This window comes from Natator depressus, chromosome 4 (genome assembly GCF_965152275.1).
Source record: "Natator depressus isolate rNatDep1 chromosome 4, rNatDep2.hap1, whole genome shotgun sequence".
In the NCBI taxonomy this organism is placed as follows: Eukaryota; Metazoa; Chordata; order Testudines; family Cheloniidae; genus Natator; species Natator depressus.
Genome location: NC_134237.1, coordinates 123,309,665 through 123,331,022, shown reverse-complemented (window position 1 = coordinate 123,331,022; position 21,358 = coordinate 123,309,665). Strand labels below are relative to the sequence as shown.

At 43.5% G+C, this 21,358-nt stretch overlaps 1 protein-coding gene across 5 annotated transcripts in view; it reads left to right on the top strand.

Annotated features, from left to right (window-relative positions):
* The window catches only part of FGFR3 (fibroblast growth factor receptor 3), a 75,417-nt gene extending 54,858 nt beyond the window's left edge, over positions 1-20,559 (top strand). For 2 of the 5 annotated variants that reach the window (XM_074951829.1, XM_074951828.1), the window contains exons 8-18: positions 4,433-4,577; positions 7,528-7,716; positions 8,721-8,865; positions 8,972-9,093; positions 10,729-10,839; positions 12,001-12,191; positions 13,722-13,844; positions 15,048-15,118; positions 16,581-16,718; positions 18,742-18,847; positions 19,155-20,558. In XM_074951829.1, coding sequence (XP_074807930.1) covers positions 4,433-4,577; positions 7,528-7,716; positions 8,721-8,865; positions 8,972-9,093; positions 10,729-10,839; positions 12,001-12,191; positions 13,722-13,844; positions 15,048-15,118; positions 16,581-16,718; positions 18,742-18,847; positions 19,155-19,319 — 1,506 coding nt within the window. In that variant the 3' untranslated portion in view covers positions 19,320-20,558. Of the gene's footprint in view, positions 1-4,432; positions 4,578-7,527; positions 7,717-8,716; positions 8,866-8,971; positions 9,094-10,728; positions 10,840-12,000; positions 12,192-13,721; positions 13,845-15,047; positions 15,119-16,580; positions 16,719-18,741; positions 18,848-19,154 lie in introns of all 5 variants that reach the window. The other 3 variants (XM_074951831.1, XM_074951830.1, XM_074951832.1) reach the window with 3 other exon arrangements.
* Positions 20,560-21,358: the final 799 nt, after the last annotated feature.

Here is a 21,358-nt window from a genome sequence, read left to right as displayed (position 1 = left end):
AATGATATGCTGTCAGGTGAAATTTGACCTAAAATGGAGGAAAAACCCCATGTTTACATACATGTGTGCATACACATACACCCCAATTTTAACATATAACCATTCCACAGTGTTTGCACCCTAAATAACACCACATGGTGCTAGTGCCTGAGAACAAGGATGTGACCATGAGCCTGATTCTCTTCTCACTCCTCATACCAGCGACATTAAAGCAGTTACTCCTCATCCAAGCCCAGATTCAGGAAAGCATCCCTAGTTGGCAAAGTACTTAAGTCCCATTGAAGCCTAAAGCTAAGCATGTGCTAAGTGCTCTGCTGAATAGGAATGAATTTGAGCATGTGCTTAAGTGTTTTCTTGAATGGGGCCTTCCAGTGTTCTGAGAGAATACGGCCCAGCGACAGCAAACAAAACTAAAACCAACCGGTCCATTTTCCTGGATTGAGCAAATGCAAAAAGAAAACCGTGTAAACCATAAAAAGTGTATTACTTTTAAAACTCTTCGCAGTTTACTGAGGTGCTATATGTAAGTACATTTAAAATTCATAGGACTCACTGGAGTTAGTCCAGATTTGCAGTTGTATCTGAGAACAGAACTTGGCCCTTGATTGTCAACCCGACGATGTCCCTTTTACATAGCAGATCCAGCATATTGTCAGTTTCAAGGCACATTTTTTTCCTACATGTGAAGTTAAAGAATGATCAGGCTATATGTACAGTACTGTAACTCAGCCAGTTACATGATAATGGAAGCCAGAGACCCTGGAAATCATTACCCAGATTGAACTCACACATTGGAAGAAACGGTGGGAGACTGTTCTTCAGTATTTGGCACCACGAGTTGATAAAACTTGTTGTTTTTCTGGCTGTGCATAAAGATTTGCTTAAAATATGCATGTATTAATTTCCCAGTGATTTCACAGCAAAGTACCAAGTGCTGTGTCACATGCCACTCGGTATAGTCCCCTATGTGGTCCTTACAGAACAAACTGCTGCTAGCTCTGGAAGTTCACAGAGTTGTGCAAACAGCAGACTGTGTCACAAACCCAGGCTCCTACTCTGCTGTGGCAAAGAATTATACATATAAATAGTGTTTAAAAATTAAACACTGAGCAGCAGAGGCGTTAGATTATTAGAACTGCCAAATGCCTTCTCCTCCTTGGACAGAGTGAGCTATGCCTTCTTAAAGGTGTGAGCACAGGCAGGCGTTTGGAAACAGAAGTTTGATTTTATTTTTATTTAATGGAAGCAGCACACGTATCCTTGCTACCTCTGATTAATCGTGACTGCATCTGGTTGTGTTCACGCTGGTTTATGGCATCGGGGTTCAGAGTGTTTCCATTTCATGACACATCATTGTGCTCAAATACTGGGCTTTGGTTTGGTTTTGTCAGTCTCGTCTTTGTATGGGTTATTTTTAAAATGCTAAAGATAAGGCAAAGTGCTAATATCTTGGAGCTGAATTGCCCCTTCCCTTTGGAGCATCCCCCACATTATTCTGTTACGGAGCAGGGTTTGTTCTGCCCCTGTGGGAGGAGACAGTGGCTCCGATCTCAGTCCCTAGCAGTGCAGCTCTGCTGGAGTCATGCTACCAAGATCTCCCATGGCCATGGTTGCCTTAAAAGGGATTCCTGGCTATAAGTCTCTCCAGTGCAATCTCCACCGGGTTGGAGGGACGTGATGCACTTCCATGAGGCTGCCCAGTCTCCTGATTCCAGGCAAATCCCTAGTCCAGCAGAGGGGCTTCTGCGGAGTCCAGAATATGGGTTGGATGGCACACTGGAAGCGGCTGAGGCCCCTTTCGTGCAGGAGGGAAGGAAGAGCTGCATGTCAGGATTTCCCTCTGCATGTGGCTCTGGGGGAGCACAGTCTCTCCTGATCATTAAATTTAATGCTACACTTTAATCCGTTCTGAAATTGCTTAACAAAACCAAACTGCCATCTGGATCAGTTACCACAAAGCTGGGCCTAATCTGCGAACAAAAAGAATTCTGTAGAACATAGGAGGAATTAGCAGGATGCGCCGAGGAATGTTATCCATGTGCCAGTCAGGGGGACTGAAAACTCCTCATTCCAGTCTCCAGCAAGGGATGGTGTTAGCCCAGGATAAACTGTACCCTCGCGATCAATACACAGAGAGTTTAATTATAAATAATGAAGCAGCAGCAAGGAAGCTTGCTTGCTCGTCGATTTAAAGATGGATTCAAACAAACTTTGCGAAGTGTGAATATCAGCAATGAGATGGGGCCTGAAACTGCAAAGTCCACATCAGAATTTGAACCCTAGGCTCATCTGGAATGAGCTTAAGTTCCTAATTATGGAGCTGATCCTGCAGTCCTTTTTGCAAGTCAGATCTGCGGAATCAGACCCGAACGTTGTGGCTGTAGACTGGGTCAGGCAGGGGAATAACACAGCGCTATCACTTCATTTTATCTTCCAGAATTGAAAGGGGTATTTTTCTAGCCTTTCAGGCATGTGTTGAGACCATCCAACAGGGTTGCACAGTTTCAGACAAAAGCAAAAACAAGTGTTTAGAAACAAACCTATGTGCCATTGCAGCAGCTTGGAAGACAAGAAATAAAACCCCGTTTAATGGTCTGAAGTTGGATTGATTTATATGCACCACTTTATTTAGTAAAGAAGAGTCTCCTATGTGAAGTGGAAAAAGTTACAGCTAATTTCTGAAAGGCAAAGTCAGCAGTCGGCTTCAGACTGCCACTGCTTATATTTTGTCTCCAGATTCTATTTTGGAATCCTGATAATTGAAACAGTATTTGCCGAGTTGGGTTGCAAACACAAATCTCCATGTAAGCCCTTTTCCTGCTGCTTCAGTCTACAGCGTTATTAAGAAACCATAGAATCTTTGGCTTCCTGGCTGCCGTTTAGATGCAGAACAGGGTAATTATCTTTTTAAAAGAAAGATTATGTTTGCCTTTTAATTGGAGAAGCACCAGTAAAAGGAGAGGAGTGAACTTGTGCGCTGTTAGTGGGCCACATCCAGGTCACTTTGCTCACTCAAGTCTTCAGTAGTTCTCCTCACGTGAGTAAGGTGAGCAGAAATTAAAGTATAAAATGGTCATGCTCAATCAGTCCTACGCTAACATAGCTTCGATGGAGGTATTGTTTGGTTTACTGAAGTTCAGGTTTCTGTCTGTTCCTGCAGTCTTGGATCAGTAAAAACGCTGAAGCCGATGCTAACCTAAATCTGTTCAATGTGACAGAACAAGATGAAGGAGAATATCTGTGTAGAGCCAACAATTTCGTAGGCATAGCCGAAAAACCATTTTGGCTCCACATTCGCAAACCAAAACCAGGTAAACTATAGACTCTGTCCCAAGGCCCTAGCAACTGCAAGAATGAGCTTTAACATTTTAAGACGCTAGTGATTAAAATGACTATTCATTTTGTATTAAACCCTGTCAACTGATGCTGAATGGCTTTACCTTATTTCCTTGCTAATTATTTTGAAAGAATTAAATGCCTGTACATCAATTGCAATGGAAAAATTCCCACAATAAAATGACTGTCAAATTTTGCTATCAGCTTTTTCTGCTCATATTCCTTTCTCTTCCTAACAGCTGAGTGCTGATAACAGGATTGCATGCTAATGACCTTTGATGTTCGAAGCTCTAAGAAATCAAATTCACTTGAAGATTTTTGCCCATATTAGTATAGTCAGTAACCAGACTTTTTCCTTTCCAATAGTTATTCACAATTAACATCGATATTAGATCATGCAGGCAAACACATAAGTAGAGAACAGCAGAGGCCAGTCAGTCCCTGGTTTAACTCTGTTGGTTTACACTCCAGAAGAATTTTGCCTGAGTCTTGAAAATTTTCAACTAATTATAAAGTGAGAGGCAAGTCAGCTAGTCTATCTCCCTGATAATGTAGGAGTGTTCCCTAAAGGGCACTTTCTAATGATGATCCAGAATTACATTTTCGCATCAAGAGCTGTATTATTAATAGATAAGCTTTTGGTGTTGAAATTGACATTAAAAATGTCCTTCTGATTGAATATTTTTCTTTATTAAGTCACCATTTATCTGGTCAACACTTTACTCTTTCCTCTCTACATCTCTTCTTTCTCTTTTTCTTACAAGCTCTGCTTTTTCCCCCCACACTCACCCTGCTAACCAACAGTCAGTCCTATTGTGGGGGCAGTTTTTCCTTTTGATGCTTTTGCTTGCATGCTTCATTAGTGGGACAGAGTAAGAGCCTGGTGAAGGGAACCTTTTGCTTTACTACAGGTTGCAAACGGGAATGAATAAATAAATATGGAAGACGGGCCACTGAAAACAAACAAACAAAAAAAATCTTCATCTGCTTTTGAAATTTGCCTGTAAATCCGTGTGGTGTCCTCAAACTTGCTGGGAATGTGGCTTATCCTCTGTTTTTCCTCTTTCTATATATGTGTATTTTTTTTCCTCTGTAGACGGCAGGTGTTAACACAACGGATAAGGAGCTAGAAATTCTGTACTTGCGAAATGTTACTTTTGAGGATGCAGGGGAATATACTTGTCTCGCTGGGAATTCTATTGGGTTTTCACATCATTCTGCTTGGCTGACGGTTCTACCAGGTATTTCCTTCTGCGCTGTCCCCTTTCTTTCCTCTTGGTGATGCTTCAGTGTTCAATTTAGAAATGCCAAGTTTCTGCAAACTCTACATTACATGGAGCAGTGAGTTTTGATCTTTAGTCGACTTCTCTGCAGAAAGAACTCTCCTCTCCAGTTTGCTGTGCAGATCTCTAATCCAAACTGTGGTTGCATGTTAAATACTGACATGTTTCATGTGTTATCTGAGGCTCACAAAGCACTTTAGAGATCATAATGATCTGAACATCTCAAGATCCCTTTGATTTAGGCATGGAGTATTATTCATACTTCAAGATAATTTCTCAGCCTGCTCATCTATAAATGGAAGATCACTGTGAGAGTCACTTGTAGAGATGGAGGTACAGAACCCAGGAGTCCTGGCTCCCAGGCACTGCTGGGCTGCTTTTCAGAGGTACTAATGGTCTGAGCACCAACTGAAGGGAATGGAAGCTATGTAGGCTTGAAAATGGAGGCCGAGATGACCACATCTTGTGCTCATTTAATGTGCAAGAGTTACATTGGCATAGGACAAGTTCAGAACATGCACTAGAGAGATCTGCACTGCTGATGAGAGAGCCTGCACTATCCCACGCCCTGAAAGCTGGCCTTGTGTTAAAATGCATGAACACCTCGTGTGTGGGCTGGGCTGCTTGGGGAAGGTGCAGTCCTTCCTCGGGCAGCATTCCCCCTGAAGCTGATGGGGGTTCTGCCCCAGAACAGTTGCAGAAGCAGACCCAAATTCAGCCTTTTCTTTTTATGTAATACTCATTTTAATAGTCCATTGAATGGGCAGCAAATTTTATTCTCCAGTTCCCTGGTTATAAAACATGTTTTGAGCCTCCCTACCACCACCACTGTTGGTAGCCCGTGCGAACGGACGTGCCCCAGAACATTTTTCTGAACCAGAAACTTTGGCATTTCTAAACCCTGACGTTAACTGAATTGGTGATTTTTTTTTTCATATTAATTGCCATTTTTAGGGGTCAGAGTGTCTCCTCAAAGACGAGCCTTGAGGCAAGTGGGATCTGCTGGTTCTTCTCTTTAAAATGGCTGGTGTCTGATTCTGTTTCCGCTTCTGCCATCCCCTTGATTAGAAAAACGTTTCTGTTGGTTTACGTTCGGAGGTTTATATTATTATAAGAATCTGCCTAGATCGTATCATCAAATTGTTGCATTGGTTTTAAAATGTATGAACTCATAACATATTAAAAAAGAGAGAGAAAGAAAAAAGCCCGGCTAAAGTGGAACTTTATAGTGAACTCGGATGCAAGGAAGTTCCAGGTGTAGCAAACTGGAATGTGGGCTCCAGACTGCACCAACGATTAGAGAGATGCAGATTGTAGTCTGTCTGCGGTGACTAGGGTGACCAGACAGCAAGTGTGAAAAATCAGGACAAGGGTGGGGGGTAATAGGCGCCTATCTAAGATAGAGATCCCAAAATCGGGACTGTCCCTATAAAATCGGGACATCTGGTCACAGTAGCAGTGACCCTTCCACTTTCAGCAAAGGGAGAAAAGGGGATCAGAGACTTCAGAGCTATGAACCTTGGGGTTTGATCAAACGCAGCAGAACCATCCCAACAGTATTTCATAGCATCTATACTCCCAGCCCTTTGGGTATAGGGCCTGATCCTGTGAGATCCCTCAACTGCTTCTGACTTCACTGGGGGTTAGCAGAGCTCTGCTCCTGCCAGGGTCAGCCCCTGTACAAAGGTTCTCTGCTCATCTGGTAAGCTGGCTCACAGCCATGTAGCTTGCCGCACAGTGTGTATGTGTATATGTAGACGATAGCCATGCCCTGTTTATGGGTAGAACCCCCGTTTTTTGCATTGCCACATTCCTTCAAGGACACACAGCCACTGAGAGCCTGATCCAAAGTCCAATAAAGTCAGTGGAAAGACTCCCATTGAAATCAATAGGCTTTGGGGTGGAGCTTGAGTGGTCCCATATCCCCTTTGCCCATGAAGAAGTAGAGTTCCCCCATGAGTTTTCTTCACTACTGCGCCCACAAGTACAGCTGCGTGGCTGCTTTCAAGTCACGTGCACCCAGCTCAGCATTTAGCCCAGAGTGAAGTGACAGTGTGAAAGAAAATAGTGATTTCACTATAAGGCGTTCCACTGCTGATTTAAAGAACCATTGGGCATCCTCTTTCTGTTAGTATGATTTTGGTTTTGCTTTGACCCCTTGTAAATTCAGAAGTGCCTGGACTGAAGGGAGCAGATGGGGAATCAGTCTTGATTTGTGCTTTGCTTGAGGAGGGGTTGCAGGATTGAGCTCTGAGTGCATAATGCTAATTATGTTATAGCCATCAAAATGATTGGGCTCATGGCTGTTCAATGGGCCTATGGGAAGTTCTGACCTTCTGGAATCCTGAGGTGGGATTTTTGCTAAAATAATTGGGATAATCTGTCCTTTTACTTGTCCAAACAAAATATGTACATCATGAATTATAATATATTAATGTATAATTAAGCCAAGTTTCCCATTTATCCTCACCCAAGTATCACATTTTTAACCTCACTGTACTTTGGAGACAGGCGTGATTCAGGTGGGATAAACTGAAATCTTAGCTTGAGTTGTCATATTAATCCCTTGTCTGGGGCACATCTGTTGCCAGCACTGGAGTCAAAACCGATGAGTGAAATAGAGGAAGGGCCCAATCCTGCATTGTTTGCAAAAGCAAAACACCCATTGTAGGCATTCAGAGCTCTGGGTTTGGGAGGGCTCCTGGATCAAGTCCAACGGGGTTATGCATATACAAAGATGTGTCCAACCTAGGCCTGATCCAACTCCCACTGAAGTCAACGGGAGGATTCCCATTGGTGACAGTGAGCTTTTGCTCGGGTCCTACCTGAATTTCTCACACTGCATGTGTACATGTTGGCTGCTGTCGCCTGTCCTCGCTCCTCACTTCTGTCTCTTGTTACTCTACAGAGCTAGTGGAGATGGATGATTCTGGCTCCGTTTATGCTGGCATCCTCAGCTATGGGACTGGCTTTGTTCTCTTCATCCTGGTGGTTGTCGTCGTGATTATCTGTAGGATGAAAATGCCCAACAAAAAAGCCATGAACACCCCCACTGTACAGAAAGTCTCCAAATTTCCTCTCAAGAGACAGGTAACAGAAAGTAGATACAAGATTCCTATCCCCCCATAGCCCCAGCCTACCTTTACATTTCATTTCTATGTTAGGAACCTGACTCTGTGTTTCTTACTCAGGCAAAAATCCCATTAATGTCAGCAGGGCCTTTGCCTGAATAAGGGTCAGGCCCCGTGTCTCAGTTTGTTTCACTTATTCGTTTATTTTTTTCAGTGAAAACGTAGTGTGTGCCAGTTAACTCTTTTTAGTTTGCAATTATTGTTTGTCAGAGGCCAGCAATTCCACAGAGACCTGTGCTTACCTAGGACTAATAAAACAGACCTTTAAACCAGCCCTGCTGGCCACACGTAACATCATCCTGGGGAAAATTGACCTTCCAGAGAATAGTCTACCATCCTGCTCCCCTAGCCAGCGTGAAGGGGAGGAGTGGGAGAAGAAGTGTATTCTTGGACGTGTTCCCACTGAAGTCGCTAGCAAAACTTCCACTGATTTCTGTGGGTCCAGGATTGGGCCTTCTTTCTGCAAGGGACAGTGATGGCACTCTGTACCATAAAAATCCCATCCAGTCGTGCATCAGTGACTGGCACTGCAGAGCAATAAACATAGGAATTAAAAAGGACTGCAAACCCTGCTGATTCAGCCTCTCTGGCTGTAAACTGTTGGCTTTTACAGGACTGGGAATGGAAAGCTGGGACTGACTACATGGACACAAACACACCCCATGTATATGGGCCAGAACTTCAGCTGGTATAAACTGATGTAGCTGGTATAAATCAATGGAGTCCTGGGTTCAATGAGGCCACTCTGGTTTACACTGGCTAAGGATCTGGCTTTGCATGTCTAGATATATACACTCCCATAATGTGAAACTGATCTTTTTAATTTCTAGGTTACAATTTATTGTAAGTCTTCAATAAACAAAGATTAGTTCAAACTGATTTTCTTGGCTGGTTCCTTTTCAAGCACGTCTGCAGGTATCTGACACAGAGGCAGTTGGCAATAACATTTTATTTGCTCTATTCAAGCAGGTGTCATTGGAGTCTAACTCTTCCATGAATTCCAATACCCCGCTGGTCAGAATCACCCGCCTCTCATCCAGTGATGGGCCAATGCTAGCGAATGTCTCAGAGCTCGAACTGCCTGCTGATCCCAAGTGGGAATTAACGAGATCTCGGTGAGTCAAACCCACACGCTGAATATACGTGTCGCTCTTCTGTCTTCATTCCACTTCTCAGCACAATCACACATATTAATTCATTTGTTTGTGTCTGTCACTTCAGCCTGACTCTGGGGAAACCTCTGGGTGAAGGTTGTTTTGGTCAAGTGGTGATGGCAGAAGCGATTGGGATCGATAAGGACAAACCAAACAAGGCCATCACTGTAGCTGTCAAGATGTTAAAAGGTACAGAGAACAGCACCATGAAGGAATGGCAGGAGGTGGGGCTGTTAGAGAGGCATTTGCCCTTGGCATTTATCTTGGTTTGGGGTTTGTTTTTTATTTTAAAAATATGACTACATAAGAAGAGCAAACCTAAGGCCAAATTCTCCCTTTGGCTTCCATAACTGATGCTTGTTTCCACAGGTTTGTGTTAGGGTGGGTCACAGGAAATGATAAGTGTTACGTTAAGGATAGCTAAGTGGATACAGCATTGGACTTGGCCACAGGAGACCTGGGTTCAGTTCCTAACTCAGCCCCAAATTTCCTGTATGATGTTGGACAAGTCACTTTATCTACCCTTTATCTGAGCACCCTGCCTTTAAAATAGGGATAATGCTTCCCTATCTCCCAGGGATATTGAGTATAAAATCCATTCAGGATTGTAAAGTGCTCATCTACTTGGGGGATGAGGGCCGTATAAGCACTTCAGTAGATCTTCATATCAAATTGAACCCTGGCCAAGCTCCCTGAGGTTACATCTCAACAGTTTAAGAAGAGGCAAAACAATGAGGTTGGTTGGGCTCCTCCAGATTCTCCTCTTTCCCCTGCCTAAAGCACAGAATCTGCAGTAACTTGACTAGTTTTCCCTTCCATGCTGTGGAAAACATCTGGAGGGGAGTGGCATGGCTAAGCCAAAGCAAGGAGTGCTGAGGTTCTGCACCATGTTAATACTAGCACCAGCTGAAACGTTTTTCTAATGAAAAATTTTTCCGTGAGAAAGTGGGGTTTGACAAAACCTCGTCAGTCAATTTTGATGAAACTTTTTTTGATGGGGAACATTTCAATATTGCCAAACTGAAACATTTTGATGTTTTGTGTTTTGGTTTCATTTTGGAAACTGAATTATTCGGGGTGGCTTTTACCATTTTTCCATTCTTTGTAACTGGTTTTTCTAACTGGAGAAAGCTGGAAACAGTAAAAGGTATGAAAATTGTTTTTCACCCATTTTATCACATCTTTTACCTGCCCCTGATTCTTTCCAGTACGAAAAAAAATGGGGGAAAGTTTGTATGTATGTATGTAAAAAGGAGGGGTAGAGTGGAGGTGAAGCCCCAAAAATCCTAAAACAGAAATCGACAACCCAATTTTTTTTTCAGTTTCTAAACAACCAAACAAAACACACAATGTTTTATTTCCCTATCAACATTTTTCAGAACTTTTTGTTTGGCAACAAGTTTTGATGTTTCAAGTTTTCACTCCGATTTGGGACACTGGAATAAATTGCCTAGGGAGGTGTGGAATCTCCATCATTGGGGATTTTTAAGAGTAGGACAAACACCTGTCAGGGATGGTCTAGATAATACTTAGTCCTGCCCTGAGTGCAGGGGACTGGACTAGATGATCTCTCGAGGTCTCTTCCAGTTCTATGATTCTATGATTAACATTTCCCACAGGATAAGAATTTCATTTCCTGACCAGCTTTCATAAATGCTCAGCTGGTCAGATGGCCAGCCTCCATTCACTGAGTGTATAACATATTGTATAGTACTAATGCACTCTAGTTATGCTTTTACTTTCTCGACTGTAAGAAATGCCTATTCCCTTCCTAACCGTTTCTTTCTCTCCCCCCCCCCCCCCCCCCCCCCCCGTCTTCGCCAGATGACGCTACTGACAAGGACCTTTCTGACCTGGTGTCCGAAATGGAAATGATGAAAATGATTGGGAAACACAAAAATATCATTAACCTCCTAGGCGCCTGCACACAGGATGGTATGTTTCGGAGAAAGCTCTATGCTACCATCGTACTTCATGATTTCAGTGGTAAACAGTCCCATTCTGCTCTGTGGTGCACATCGTACTAGCTCAGCCTTGTGTGCACACAGTTGCTCTTCCATACCTCTACTGCAGGTTCCTGGCCCAGCAAGCATCAGGGTTTCCCCCCTGTAATGTAATATTGTGCTCCTGGAGCCTCTTATTTAGGTTGTGTCGAGGCCAGGAGGATTTTACCCTTTCCTCATGCATCTGAATTGGCCACAAGATTAATTGTGTGCACAGACATAACTAACTGTGCTTTGCTCAGTGAGAAGTTGGGTGGCTTTTTGATACTGGAGCAAATATATGGTGTTAGGAAGGTCTCTACTTGTTATCAATACTGGTTCTTCTTTTGTTTTTCAAATGCTTTTCCTTAGTATCCTTCTCCTTTTTGGGGGGAAAAAAAATGGAGCTGGAAGCGGAGAGATTTGGTGGGTTGACTGTCATTTATTATTATTTACTCACTGAATGCCCAAAATATGCTGGGCAAGACTCGTGATTAGAGCTTTGGCTTTGAGTCCCAACTCTGTGGGTTTAGGCAAGTCACATAATACCATCTATGTCTAAGCCTCCCCAGCCATCAAACAGAAAGGATAATGCTCACCCACAGGGCAGTTAGGCGGGTGAGTTAATGTTTGTGAACGGCTCTGAAGAGATGTGTTTGTCAGAGGCCACTTGGCTATGGAACCTGACTGGAAGTCAAGAGACCTGAGTGCTATTCCTGTCTAACTTTCTGAGGTACTTTGGTGGCCCTCAATACTATAGTATCTGAGCACCTCATAGTCTTTAATTCATTTATCCCCAGGTCCTGTGTGGTAGGGAAGTTCACAGATGGGGAACTGAGGCACAGAGACAAAGTGACTCTCCCAGGGTCACACAGGAACTTTGTGGCAGAGCTGGGGCTTGAATTTGCGTTTACTAGGCTAGTGTTCTAACCACTGGCCCATCCTTCCTCTTCAATGCTACATTTGCTGCTGATTTGTCATGTGACTTTGTGTAATGTCACCTGACCACCTCATTCCCTTTCAGTAAAATGAGGCTAGTGACACTCACTCCGTTTTGCAAGGCGCTTTGTAATTATGATATAACAGCCAGGTTGTGACTGTTCTTTGTTGGCAGGCCCACTTTACGTTCTGGTAGAATATGCGTCAAAAGGGAACTTGCGGGAATATCTCAGGGCTCGTCGGCCACCCGGCATGGATTATTCATTCGACACCTGCAAGCTGCCAGAAGAGCAGTTAACATTTAAAGATTTAGTCTCATGCGCCTACCAGGTGGCCCGTGGCATGGAGTATTTGGCATCTCAGAAAGTGAGTTGAGAGACTTGGAGTCTGTTGTTTATCACATACGTAAATATACATGTCGTGCCATAGGTGTGCAAAGCGCATTGCTGGCAAATAAATGACTGGGTTCTGCCTTTAAGAGCCTACAAGTACAGGAGTTATTTTTTTCAGTAAGAAATGCATTGCTACTTGCAAAGCAGCTCTGTTTAGGGACCTAGAAGTCCATTTGTGTATTATCACATCATAGAATTATAGGATATCAGGGCTGGAAGGGACCTCAGGAGGTCATCTAGTCCAGCCCCCTGCTCAAAGGGGCCCATCCTGCAGGACCAATCCCCAGTTTTTGCCCCAGATCCCTAAATGGCCCCCTCAAGGATTGAACTCACAACCCTGGGTTTAGCAGGCCAATGGTCAAACCACTGAGCTATCTCCCCCTCACCCCCGTCCCATTTGTGAGCGACTTAGCTGGGTGCCGCTTTGCTGTAATCAACAATCCACCAGTAAGTGTACGAACACTATGGCAATACATGGACGCTGCAGAGTCCGTATGAAAGGCAGACCTCAGTTGCGTGTTTTCAGTGAGCAAATACAAAGGTCACACAACAGAAACATCTAAATACAGAGTTAATTGACTTTCAGATGTCCGATCCTCAGTCTATCTCAGCCACTATCCAAGGGTGGCCACGGTCAGATTTAGAGCCATGCTGAGCTGTACGCTGCATCTTGGTGGTGTCAGGATGACAGCAAAATTGAAAGTCACTTTGAGAGGTAATCTCATCTCAGACAATAGAATCAGGAGCCTCTGTGGCCCCTTTTCAGTAATGCTGAAAGTGCAGAGCATCAAGGCCGAGGCAGAGACGCAGCCTGTGCCAAACGTTCGTTTGTTAGAAGAGCAGTATCTCTGTTAAGTTACCAGGTGATCATAGACTCCCTTGGAGTTGCCCAGCGAAGGATTTGGCCCATTCATAACAAGACCTGACGCTTAGAGCTATCCATGGGCTCCAAAAGCGCTTTACAAACCTTGGACCTGACACTATTCTCACACTTGCGTCACTGGAGTTACTCCTGATTTACACTGATATCAGCAATTGGACAATCAGGCTCATTTTACAGATGGGGAAACTGGGCCATTAGTTTATACACAGTGAGTCAGTCGTACAGCAGGGAATCAAATCTTAGTGTCTTGATTCCCATTGCCTTACTGTAAGTAAACCATAAGCCCACACTCTGCTCCCTGGTGGTGGCAGCTTGGTGTACAGCCCTGGGATCTGTCTGCTCTCCCGTGTAGGAGAAGGGGCCAGTCTCCAGTCTGAGTGTCCCGTCCTGAGAGAGCAGATGAAGAAGCATTGCTGTCTTGCCACTGAAGGCGAGTGTGTGTGTTAGATGTTGCTAAGAAGCAGTTTGTCTGAGACTGCATGTGGCAGCGATGACCTAAAGGGCGAAGAATTAAATGGTGCAGCTTTATTGGCTTTCAAGTAAATGAAACGGCACTTCATAAACCACGAATCGTAAGCAGCTTAACGAGCCCATATTTATCTCTGTGCTCACCTTTCTCAGTGCATTCATCGAGACTTGGCAGCCAGGAACGTGTTAGTCACTGAAGACAATGTGATGAAAATAGCCGATTTTGGCCTAGCCAGAGATGTTCACAACATCGATTATTACAAGAAAACAACCAATGTGAGTATGCAGCTGCCAAGTGCATGGGAGTTCCCAGTGGTGGAGGAGTCAGCAGCACATGCTCATGGTCCACACCTTCTTTTTAAACAAATTACTGCATTGAGAAAAACAGTTTGGCCCTGATCCAGCAATTGGTAGCAGACAGGCAGGCCCCCTGCACCCACAAGGAGCCCCGTTGAGATCAGTGTAGTGCTGCCTAGACACTGCAGTCCACCCATGCACTGTCAGTTGCAGTATTTGGTGCCTTCGTGGCATTTTATTACAGTTATTTCCAGTAGTGATGGGATCCATTACATCTACACATCATGAGCTTTGACAAAGTGAAACTCACTTTATACTGAAGGAGAAAACAAGCCACCTTGGTTGTTCCTATTCACTGCAGCTGTGGTTATATTGACCCTGCACTGCTCATATTCATAGCTTTCCAGTACCTCTCACTTCAAGGGATGTAACTCATTCTAGTAATAAAGTTACCTGCATTTCACACACATCCCTCTCTCTTATAGCTGAAAAGTATTTGCATCAGATACAAAGAATCTTAAGGCTGAGGCTCTAGAAGGAGTTATTTACACTACAGGAATTAATCTTGCAGCATTTTAAGTTTCCTTGGGAATCATTTTCATATAACCCTCGTTTTGGGTCTCTGTCACACATTGCATTCCCCCTTTGGGCCCCTGGCAGGGTGAGAGGGATAGTCCTGTTGAAATGATAGAAACACCCTATTTGATTTCAGCGGGACCATAGTGAAGCCATTGGGTGAATTCACTCTGTGCATTTCCCCCTATAGTTCAGACTAAGCAGCATTTTTGCATTGAGTGAAATGGTCTCTTCAAGCCAGCGAGGCCCGTGTGTATTGGTCCCACTCTATTTTGAAAAGGTCCAGCCCCACAGCTGCCTTTGTAGACGATGGATGCTGTGTTTCATACAGAGATTTAGATGCCTCAATACATTAAACCTGCCTTGGCAGTGAAATGCAGCATGCAAGAGGGAGGGTGTTTATAACACACATAGTCAGTGAAGACCGGGGATCAAATGTTATAATCTGTTTACATGTGGCCACTACTGCCTGCACAGTGATCAGGGAAGCAGATGTGGTTGCTAATGAAAACGTTTCAAACTGGATTAGAATAGAAGATTCAGATGGTGCCGTTGTGGCTGAGTGAATGTGCTGATGGAACATTCCCTTTGTCTTCCTAATTACAGGGTCGGCTGCCTGTGAAATGGATGGCTCCAGAAGCATTGTTTGACCGGGTCTACACTCACCAGAGCGATGTGTAAGCATTACCCACATTTAAAAAAAAAAAATTGAAATAAAAGCAAAACAAAATACCGGAGGATCAGAAAGACAAATGTGCTGCTAAGCACAAATGGGACTCTGAACTCTGGGCTCAGTGCTGGTGAAGACTGATTGCAAAAAAACAAAGCTCTTCGCTCGACCATAAGCTTTGTAATTGATTCTGAAATACAGTTCTGTACGTGCGACATTGCTCTGCCCTCAGATAGCAGCTTTCATCCAAAGATCTCCAAGCTCTTGAGCTAAGCCTCTTAGTACCTGTATAAACATAGGCAAGTGTTTCATACTCCCTTTGTAGATGGGCAGACTGAATCGCAGAAAGGCTTGATCTTGCAGTCTTTGCTCAAGCAGAATTACCATTGACTTCGATCTGGACACTCTCACTTAGCTACAGTAGGAGGCTCAGGCCCTATATGACTTGCTCAGAGTTACTGGAGCTGGTCAGACAATAATTCATTAAATACATTATCTGATCAATTTTGCTATTTTGGGGTCAACTAATTTATTGTACAAAACCATGTTTACTTTAACCTAGCTAGTTTTAATGGCTGTACACTGTAAGAAAACGGCATAACTGGAATGAAGAACAGAACAGGCTGTTAAACTGTTTCGGGTCATGGCTGAACTCAGGGCTATCCTCTTTAATTTATATGAAAGCTGAAATTGCCCAGCTAAGCATGATAGCTATTTTATTTTTTAATAGTGGGCTCCTTGCGCCAGTTTAGCAGAAAATCTGTGGGACTGCCAAATACGGCTGTTTCTCTGCTTAGCTGCAGACAAATTTGTATTCTCTCTTTCTGTCAATTTCACCTGCTGTAGCTTCGGTGATCTGAAATCATAGTTTCAGCACGTAGGTAATGCAGCAATGGACACGTCCGTTTACCTAAATTAGAGAGAGAGAGAGAATCTCTCTTTTAAAAAAAGAAAATTAAGGAGGCAAAAGATATTTTGAAAAAGAGGGCATTTAAATGTAGCACAGCTGCTGTGCTAGGGCATGTAACATTAGACCTCTGCTGATTTTTTGTAGGGGGTGTTTCTTCCAGTCCGGCCAGTGAAATAAGCGTTGTAACAAGCAAGTTTTGATATCAGCTTGCACAGTGGCCTGTGGTTCCTAGCCTGCAATTCAGTGAAGCTGTGCATGAATAATTTGATTTGTTCCATTCAGTGGAGCTGGTGGAAGACCTAACAAAGAGCCAGGGGTAATAAATGGGCTGTCACCTATCTGATTAAATGCTCATTTCAGTTTCAGACATGGTGCCTGGGATTTCTTTGCTATTGAGTTGGATCAGCAGAGATCTCCAAGTAACTAGTAAAAATGGCCTAGGCAATTAGTCATGCTATTGATGGCTGTGTTAGCTATGCATGGCTGCACCGAAAGAAAGCAAAAAACAAACAAACTAAAAAACCTCATTGAATTTTAAACACCTTTCTTTGGCTCCCAGCTGGTCTTTTGGAGTGCTGCTTTGGGAGATCTTTACTTTGGGTGGGTCTCCCTATCCGGGAATTCCAGTCGAGGAACTCTTCAAACTCTTAAAAGAAGGCCATCGGATGGACAAGCCAGCAAACTGCACTCATGACCTGTAAGTGAGAACATGGGAAGGAGTAGCCTTACGGCTTCATTTCTAGAAACCTTGACTGATGCAGGAGTTTATTTTCCTTCTTAATTCAGTTTCTCCAGTCCCCTTTCCAGTGTGTGTATAAATATCGCTGCCCATTCCTTTGTCTGACCCCCACTTGCTACTATTGAGCTGGCCCTGCTGTGCGATTGTCCAGCTGGCTCCAGATAGACTTACCGTGCCTGATGCCTTTAGGCTCATTATGTCACTGACAGACAAAATATGCAGCTACACTTGCTATGCTTGGTCGATTCATGTCAGCCCTTGCCCAGCTCAGGTCTGTGGATTTGCCTAGTGAGGCTCAAGCATAAGCAGACTAAGCAATTGCTTAGGGCCCTGAGCAGTATGTGTTGGGGGGAGGATAGTCCTGCTTAGAGCCCCCAATGGGCTAGCACCGCGTCTGGTGACTTACCCTTTGAATACAGCTTTTCCTGCCTGATGTATTTGTCTGATTGCGGCACTACCCCAGAAACAAGGGTTTATATTTCATGTGACCCCTGTAATAAGGAACTTTGAGAGATTGCTCTTCAGAGCCTCTTTCCGTTCAATATACAGTTGCCTATATAAAGAGGGCCAAATTCTGTCTTTTAGTAGAGTTAAGTGAGGTGTAAGTCAGGAGAGGGTTTGGCCCACCCAGATGACAGTGACAAGTAGTAATAGGGACATAAGCTCTTCTGTCTGGTCCCAGCACATTGGTCACTGTGCAGATGAGAAACGCTTTCTGTGGTCCTGAGACCATTGCTAGGAGGCGGGTTCTGAGCCTCAGAAAATGGCATCATTATGTTTAGTTTCCTTCCTTGTTGTTTCAGCTTCAGTAATGCCCTAAACAAATGTGAATTTAAGTAACATTTAATTGCCTGTGTCTAACTCCAGCCAGTACGCTGGGACTGAGGCAGGACAAATCACTATTCAGTGAGTGTCGTGCTAGCAATACTCCATTTTAAGCCTGTTGTCTCGCCATTCCCTGCTGTTGTCTTTTAACTCTTCCCTGGTCCAGTTAGCTTTGCCTACTCCACACTGTGGACAAACCGGACCTGCTGTAGGCAAAGCTTTCCCTGCCGTATGTTGGATTTAAAAGCAGACTAATCTGAATGAAATTAGTATGTGCTTATGCTTCATAAGTGCTGCATCTCTGTGGGAGGACTCCTTCTCCTGTAAACTTCATTGGTTACTGCTCAGGGGAGAGGGCACTCAAGACCAGTAGGGCCTGTTGAGTGTCCTCTTGCTCCCAGCAAAGCTCCTTATCATTGTTTACCATGCAAACCAGATTTCTGACTAGGACATTAGGGGTTTCTGTTTGGATAATCCAATGGCTTCCTCTTCAAATGTGATCATTTATGGGCAGCTTTGTGATTTGTAGGTTGCCCACGTTGTTGTAAAGGGGTGTGCGTGCATGTCAAAGAAATCAGTGTGAATTTCCTCCTCCTCCTCGTTTTCCCTTTGGGGCCTCCAGTCCTGCTGCCAAGACCATGAATGCTGGGGCTACGTAGAGCTCCGAGCCATTGGCAGCCTTAGGCCTCTGCTCCTGATGCCTGTTGCCAAGGACCGTGTGATAGACAGCTACAGTAGTAAAGCTGCTGATAGACCCAGCTGCCTTTCTCGGTACTCCGTAGCCTGGGCTATCCCTCCTTCTCTACACCCAGTTTCCATACCTGCCCCTCTTGGGCTCCGGCACTGCAGGCTGGAGAGGTTTCCCTAGGTAATCCCCTTTCTTTACTTTACTTCTGCTGCAGGCATACCAGCTGGGTTGTGTTATGCCCTGCAGCAATGCACTGACTGGTGGCCATGTCTGGGCTGGGCAGTGGGTGCAGGCACAGAAGGAGATGCATGTCTCACTTTGCTTAGGGCAATGCAAAGGAGTGGGGGCTGGCTCTGCCCCAGCAGTTGCTTGGGCCGGGACATGTGTATCTGCACACATGCTCTTCTCTCTTCCTCCCACACCCCTGCCCGATCACAGGGAAGACCTCTTGCTCTTTGTTCTCCTCAGGTACATGATCATGAGGGAGTGCTGGCATGCAGTCCCATCGCAACGGCCAACCTTTAAGCAGCTAGTGGAAGACTTGGATAGGGTCCTTACTGTAACATCAACTGATGTAAGTGTTTCTCTCTGGCTAAAGATCAGTCCTGAACAGAGATGGGCCAGAACCAAAACCCTGCAGTTGATCTCTCTTGAGCTCTGGAGGTAGTTTGAAATTCAGACCTGGTCCCTATCTTTATGATGGGCTAAACCAAAATCCCAGAGCCCAAAACGCTCATGCTTCAGGGGTGTTCAAAACCCAGCTCTGGCATTTCCAGATCTAATCCTAATGCTTGTGGTAACTGAAAAGCATTGCAGCATCATTAGTTATCTCTTCTCCCCAACCCTCGACCCACATAACCATGTGACTTTTCTCCTTGCAGGAGTACCTTGACCTCTCCGTGCCATTCGAGCAGTATTCCCCCGCCTGCCAGGACACACACAGCACCTGCTCTTCGGGAGACGATTCCGTGTTTGCCCACGACCTTCTGCCAGATGAGCCATGTCTTCCCAAACACCAGCAGTGCAATGGTGTCATCAGGACATGACTCCAAAAACACAGACGGACCATGGGAAAAAAACTCACGAATGTAGGCTTGGGGGAGGCCGAGGACAAACCGTAGTGAAGGATCTTTGAATGAAACTGCTTGGTAATTCAAGAAGTTTTTTGTTGTTGAGCCGTAGAAGGGTTGTGGGGGTTTGGGGTTATTTTTTTTCCCATTTTGCTGTATAAGAAGTCAAAAAGCACTGTTTGGCCTGAAGGAACTAATCTCTTGCCAAGATGATTATTATATATATATATATATATTTCAAAAAAAAAAAAAAAAAGTTAAATCTAGGGGTGCTGATCTCTGGACCTCCGGTAATGTATTATCGAGTGCCAGAGTTGCCATTCTGTGCCTGCAATACAAAGAAGAGGAAAAAAAAATCTTTCTTTTTCTGGGGAAAAGTGTAAAGAATCTAGAAATTCTTTGCTTATGCAATCTGTACATGAACCTTTTTGGTGAAGCTGAAAAGCCACATTGCCTGCAGGGATTAATATATTTATATAAATAGCTGTATTTTTGTTGGTTGGGTTTTTTTTATAGTCGCTTGATCATTACCCAGCTACTTAGAATTCCCCTCCCCCACCCCCACCCCCACCCCAATTCCTTTATTTTGACATAGTCAAAATCTCAAAGGAGTTAATGGTTTGGTAGCAAACAGCAGTTTGACTGTAACAGATCATAACCCACTCTTGCACTAGGGTTGCGGGTGACTGGTGTATATACAGAAGAGTCGGAACATTCCGAACGGAAGGGCAACTGCATGAAGGTCATTGTAACATGTTCATTTTTGGGTTTATAGGGAGGAAAGCATCAAACAGTGGCAGGTATAAAGGTACCACATGTCTCCAGGAAATTGCTAAATAATTAAATCACAAGCAGAATTAGTCTCTGATCTTGCAACTTCTTACACATGGGCATCATCAAGAGCCCCATTGTCTTCATGGGGGGCTTTATGTGAATGCAGTATTTTGCCAGTGTGCTGCATGCTGCAGCATCAGGCTCTAAGAATGTAAAATTCACGCTCTTCCGATGGAGATTTGAGTTTTGGGGTTTTGCCTTTAATGCCCAAGAGAAGCAGCTGTTTCAGTACTTCTCCCCTTTAAAGCCAGCAAGTTGTCTCCATTCCATCCGCAGTGACTTGGAGAGAGAAATTACGGGTACCTGTAGGCAAGAGCCTTTAACTTATATCAAAAAGGTTTATTCCAGAGAATTGTGTACATATCTATAAATATATACTGTGTGTGTGTGTGTGTGTATATATATATATATATATATATATATATATATATATATATATAAAGAATGTATAATACTAATGCAAAGTAAAGCAGTACTGAGAGGGAAATCTCTCAAAATAAGAGCATTGCAATCTAGGATATACTGATCTGGGCAAAAGATTTTGTTTTTATATCTTCACAGTTTTGTTTTAAAAATTGTATCTTAACATGTATATTTGTAAATTTATTTATAGACATTAACATATCTGTTCATTGGTTGAAATAGCATAGCATTACTGTAAACTTTAAAATTTACTGCATTTAAGTTCTTTAACTTATTAAATATGGAGAAAAATATAATAATCAAGTTTTTCTTTTGTGTTTACGGGAAATATTGAGAGAATGTATAGATGTACAGTCCTTTAACAAATTACATTTAATGTTATAAATATATATTCATTTAAAAAAAATTAGTTTATCCTGGATTGCAGTGAGCAAAGGTAAGTTTATTTTGCAATACATCGTCAGTGGTTAAATCCAAACAAATAACAGAGAGATGATTTTTACATATTTGAAAAACTAAGGCCAAGAATTCTTCCATCAGTTTAACCGCTGTGCATTAAGGGGTTGTGGGTGTTTATTTTTCTATTTTTGAATGAAGGTATTCTTTGTGGTTGGTCTTAAAAACAAGTATGCAGCAAAGCTAAATGTTGACTTTGAATGATGCACATTTATTTATTTTTTTTCTCTCCTTGCTGGTATCACTGCATTTTTGGATTTAAGAAATAACACACTGGCAAAACAGCAAGAGGAGCCACATTC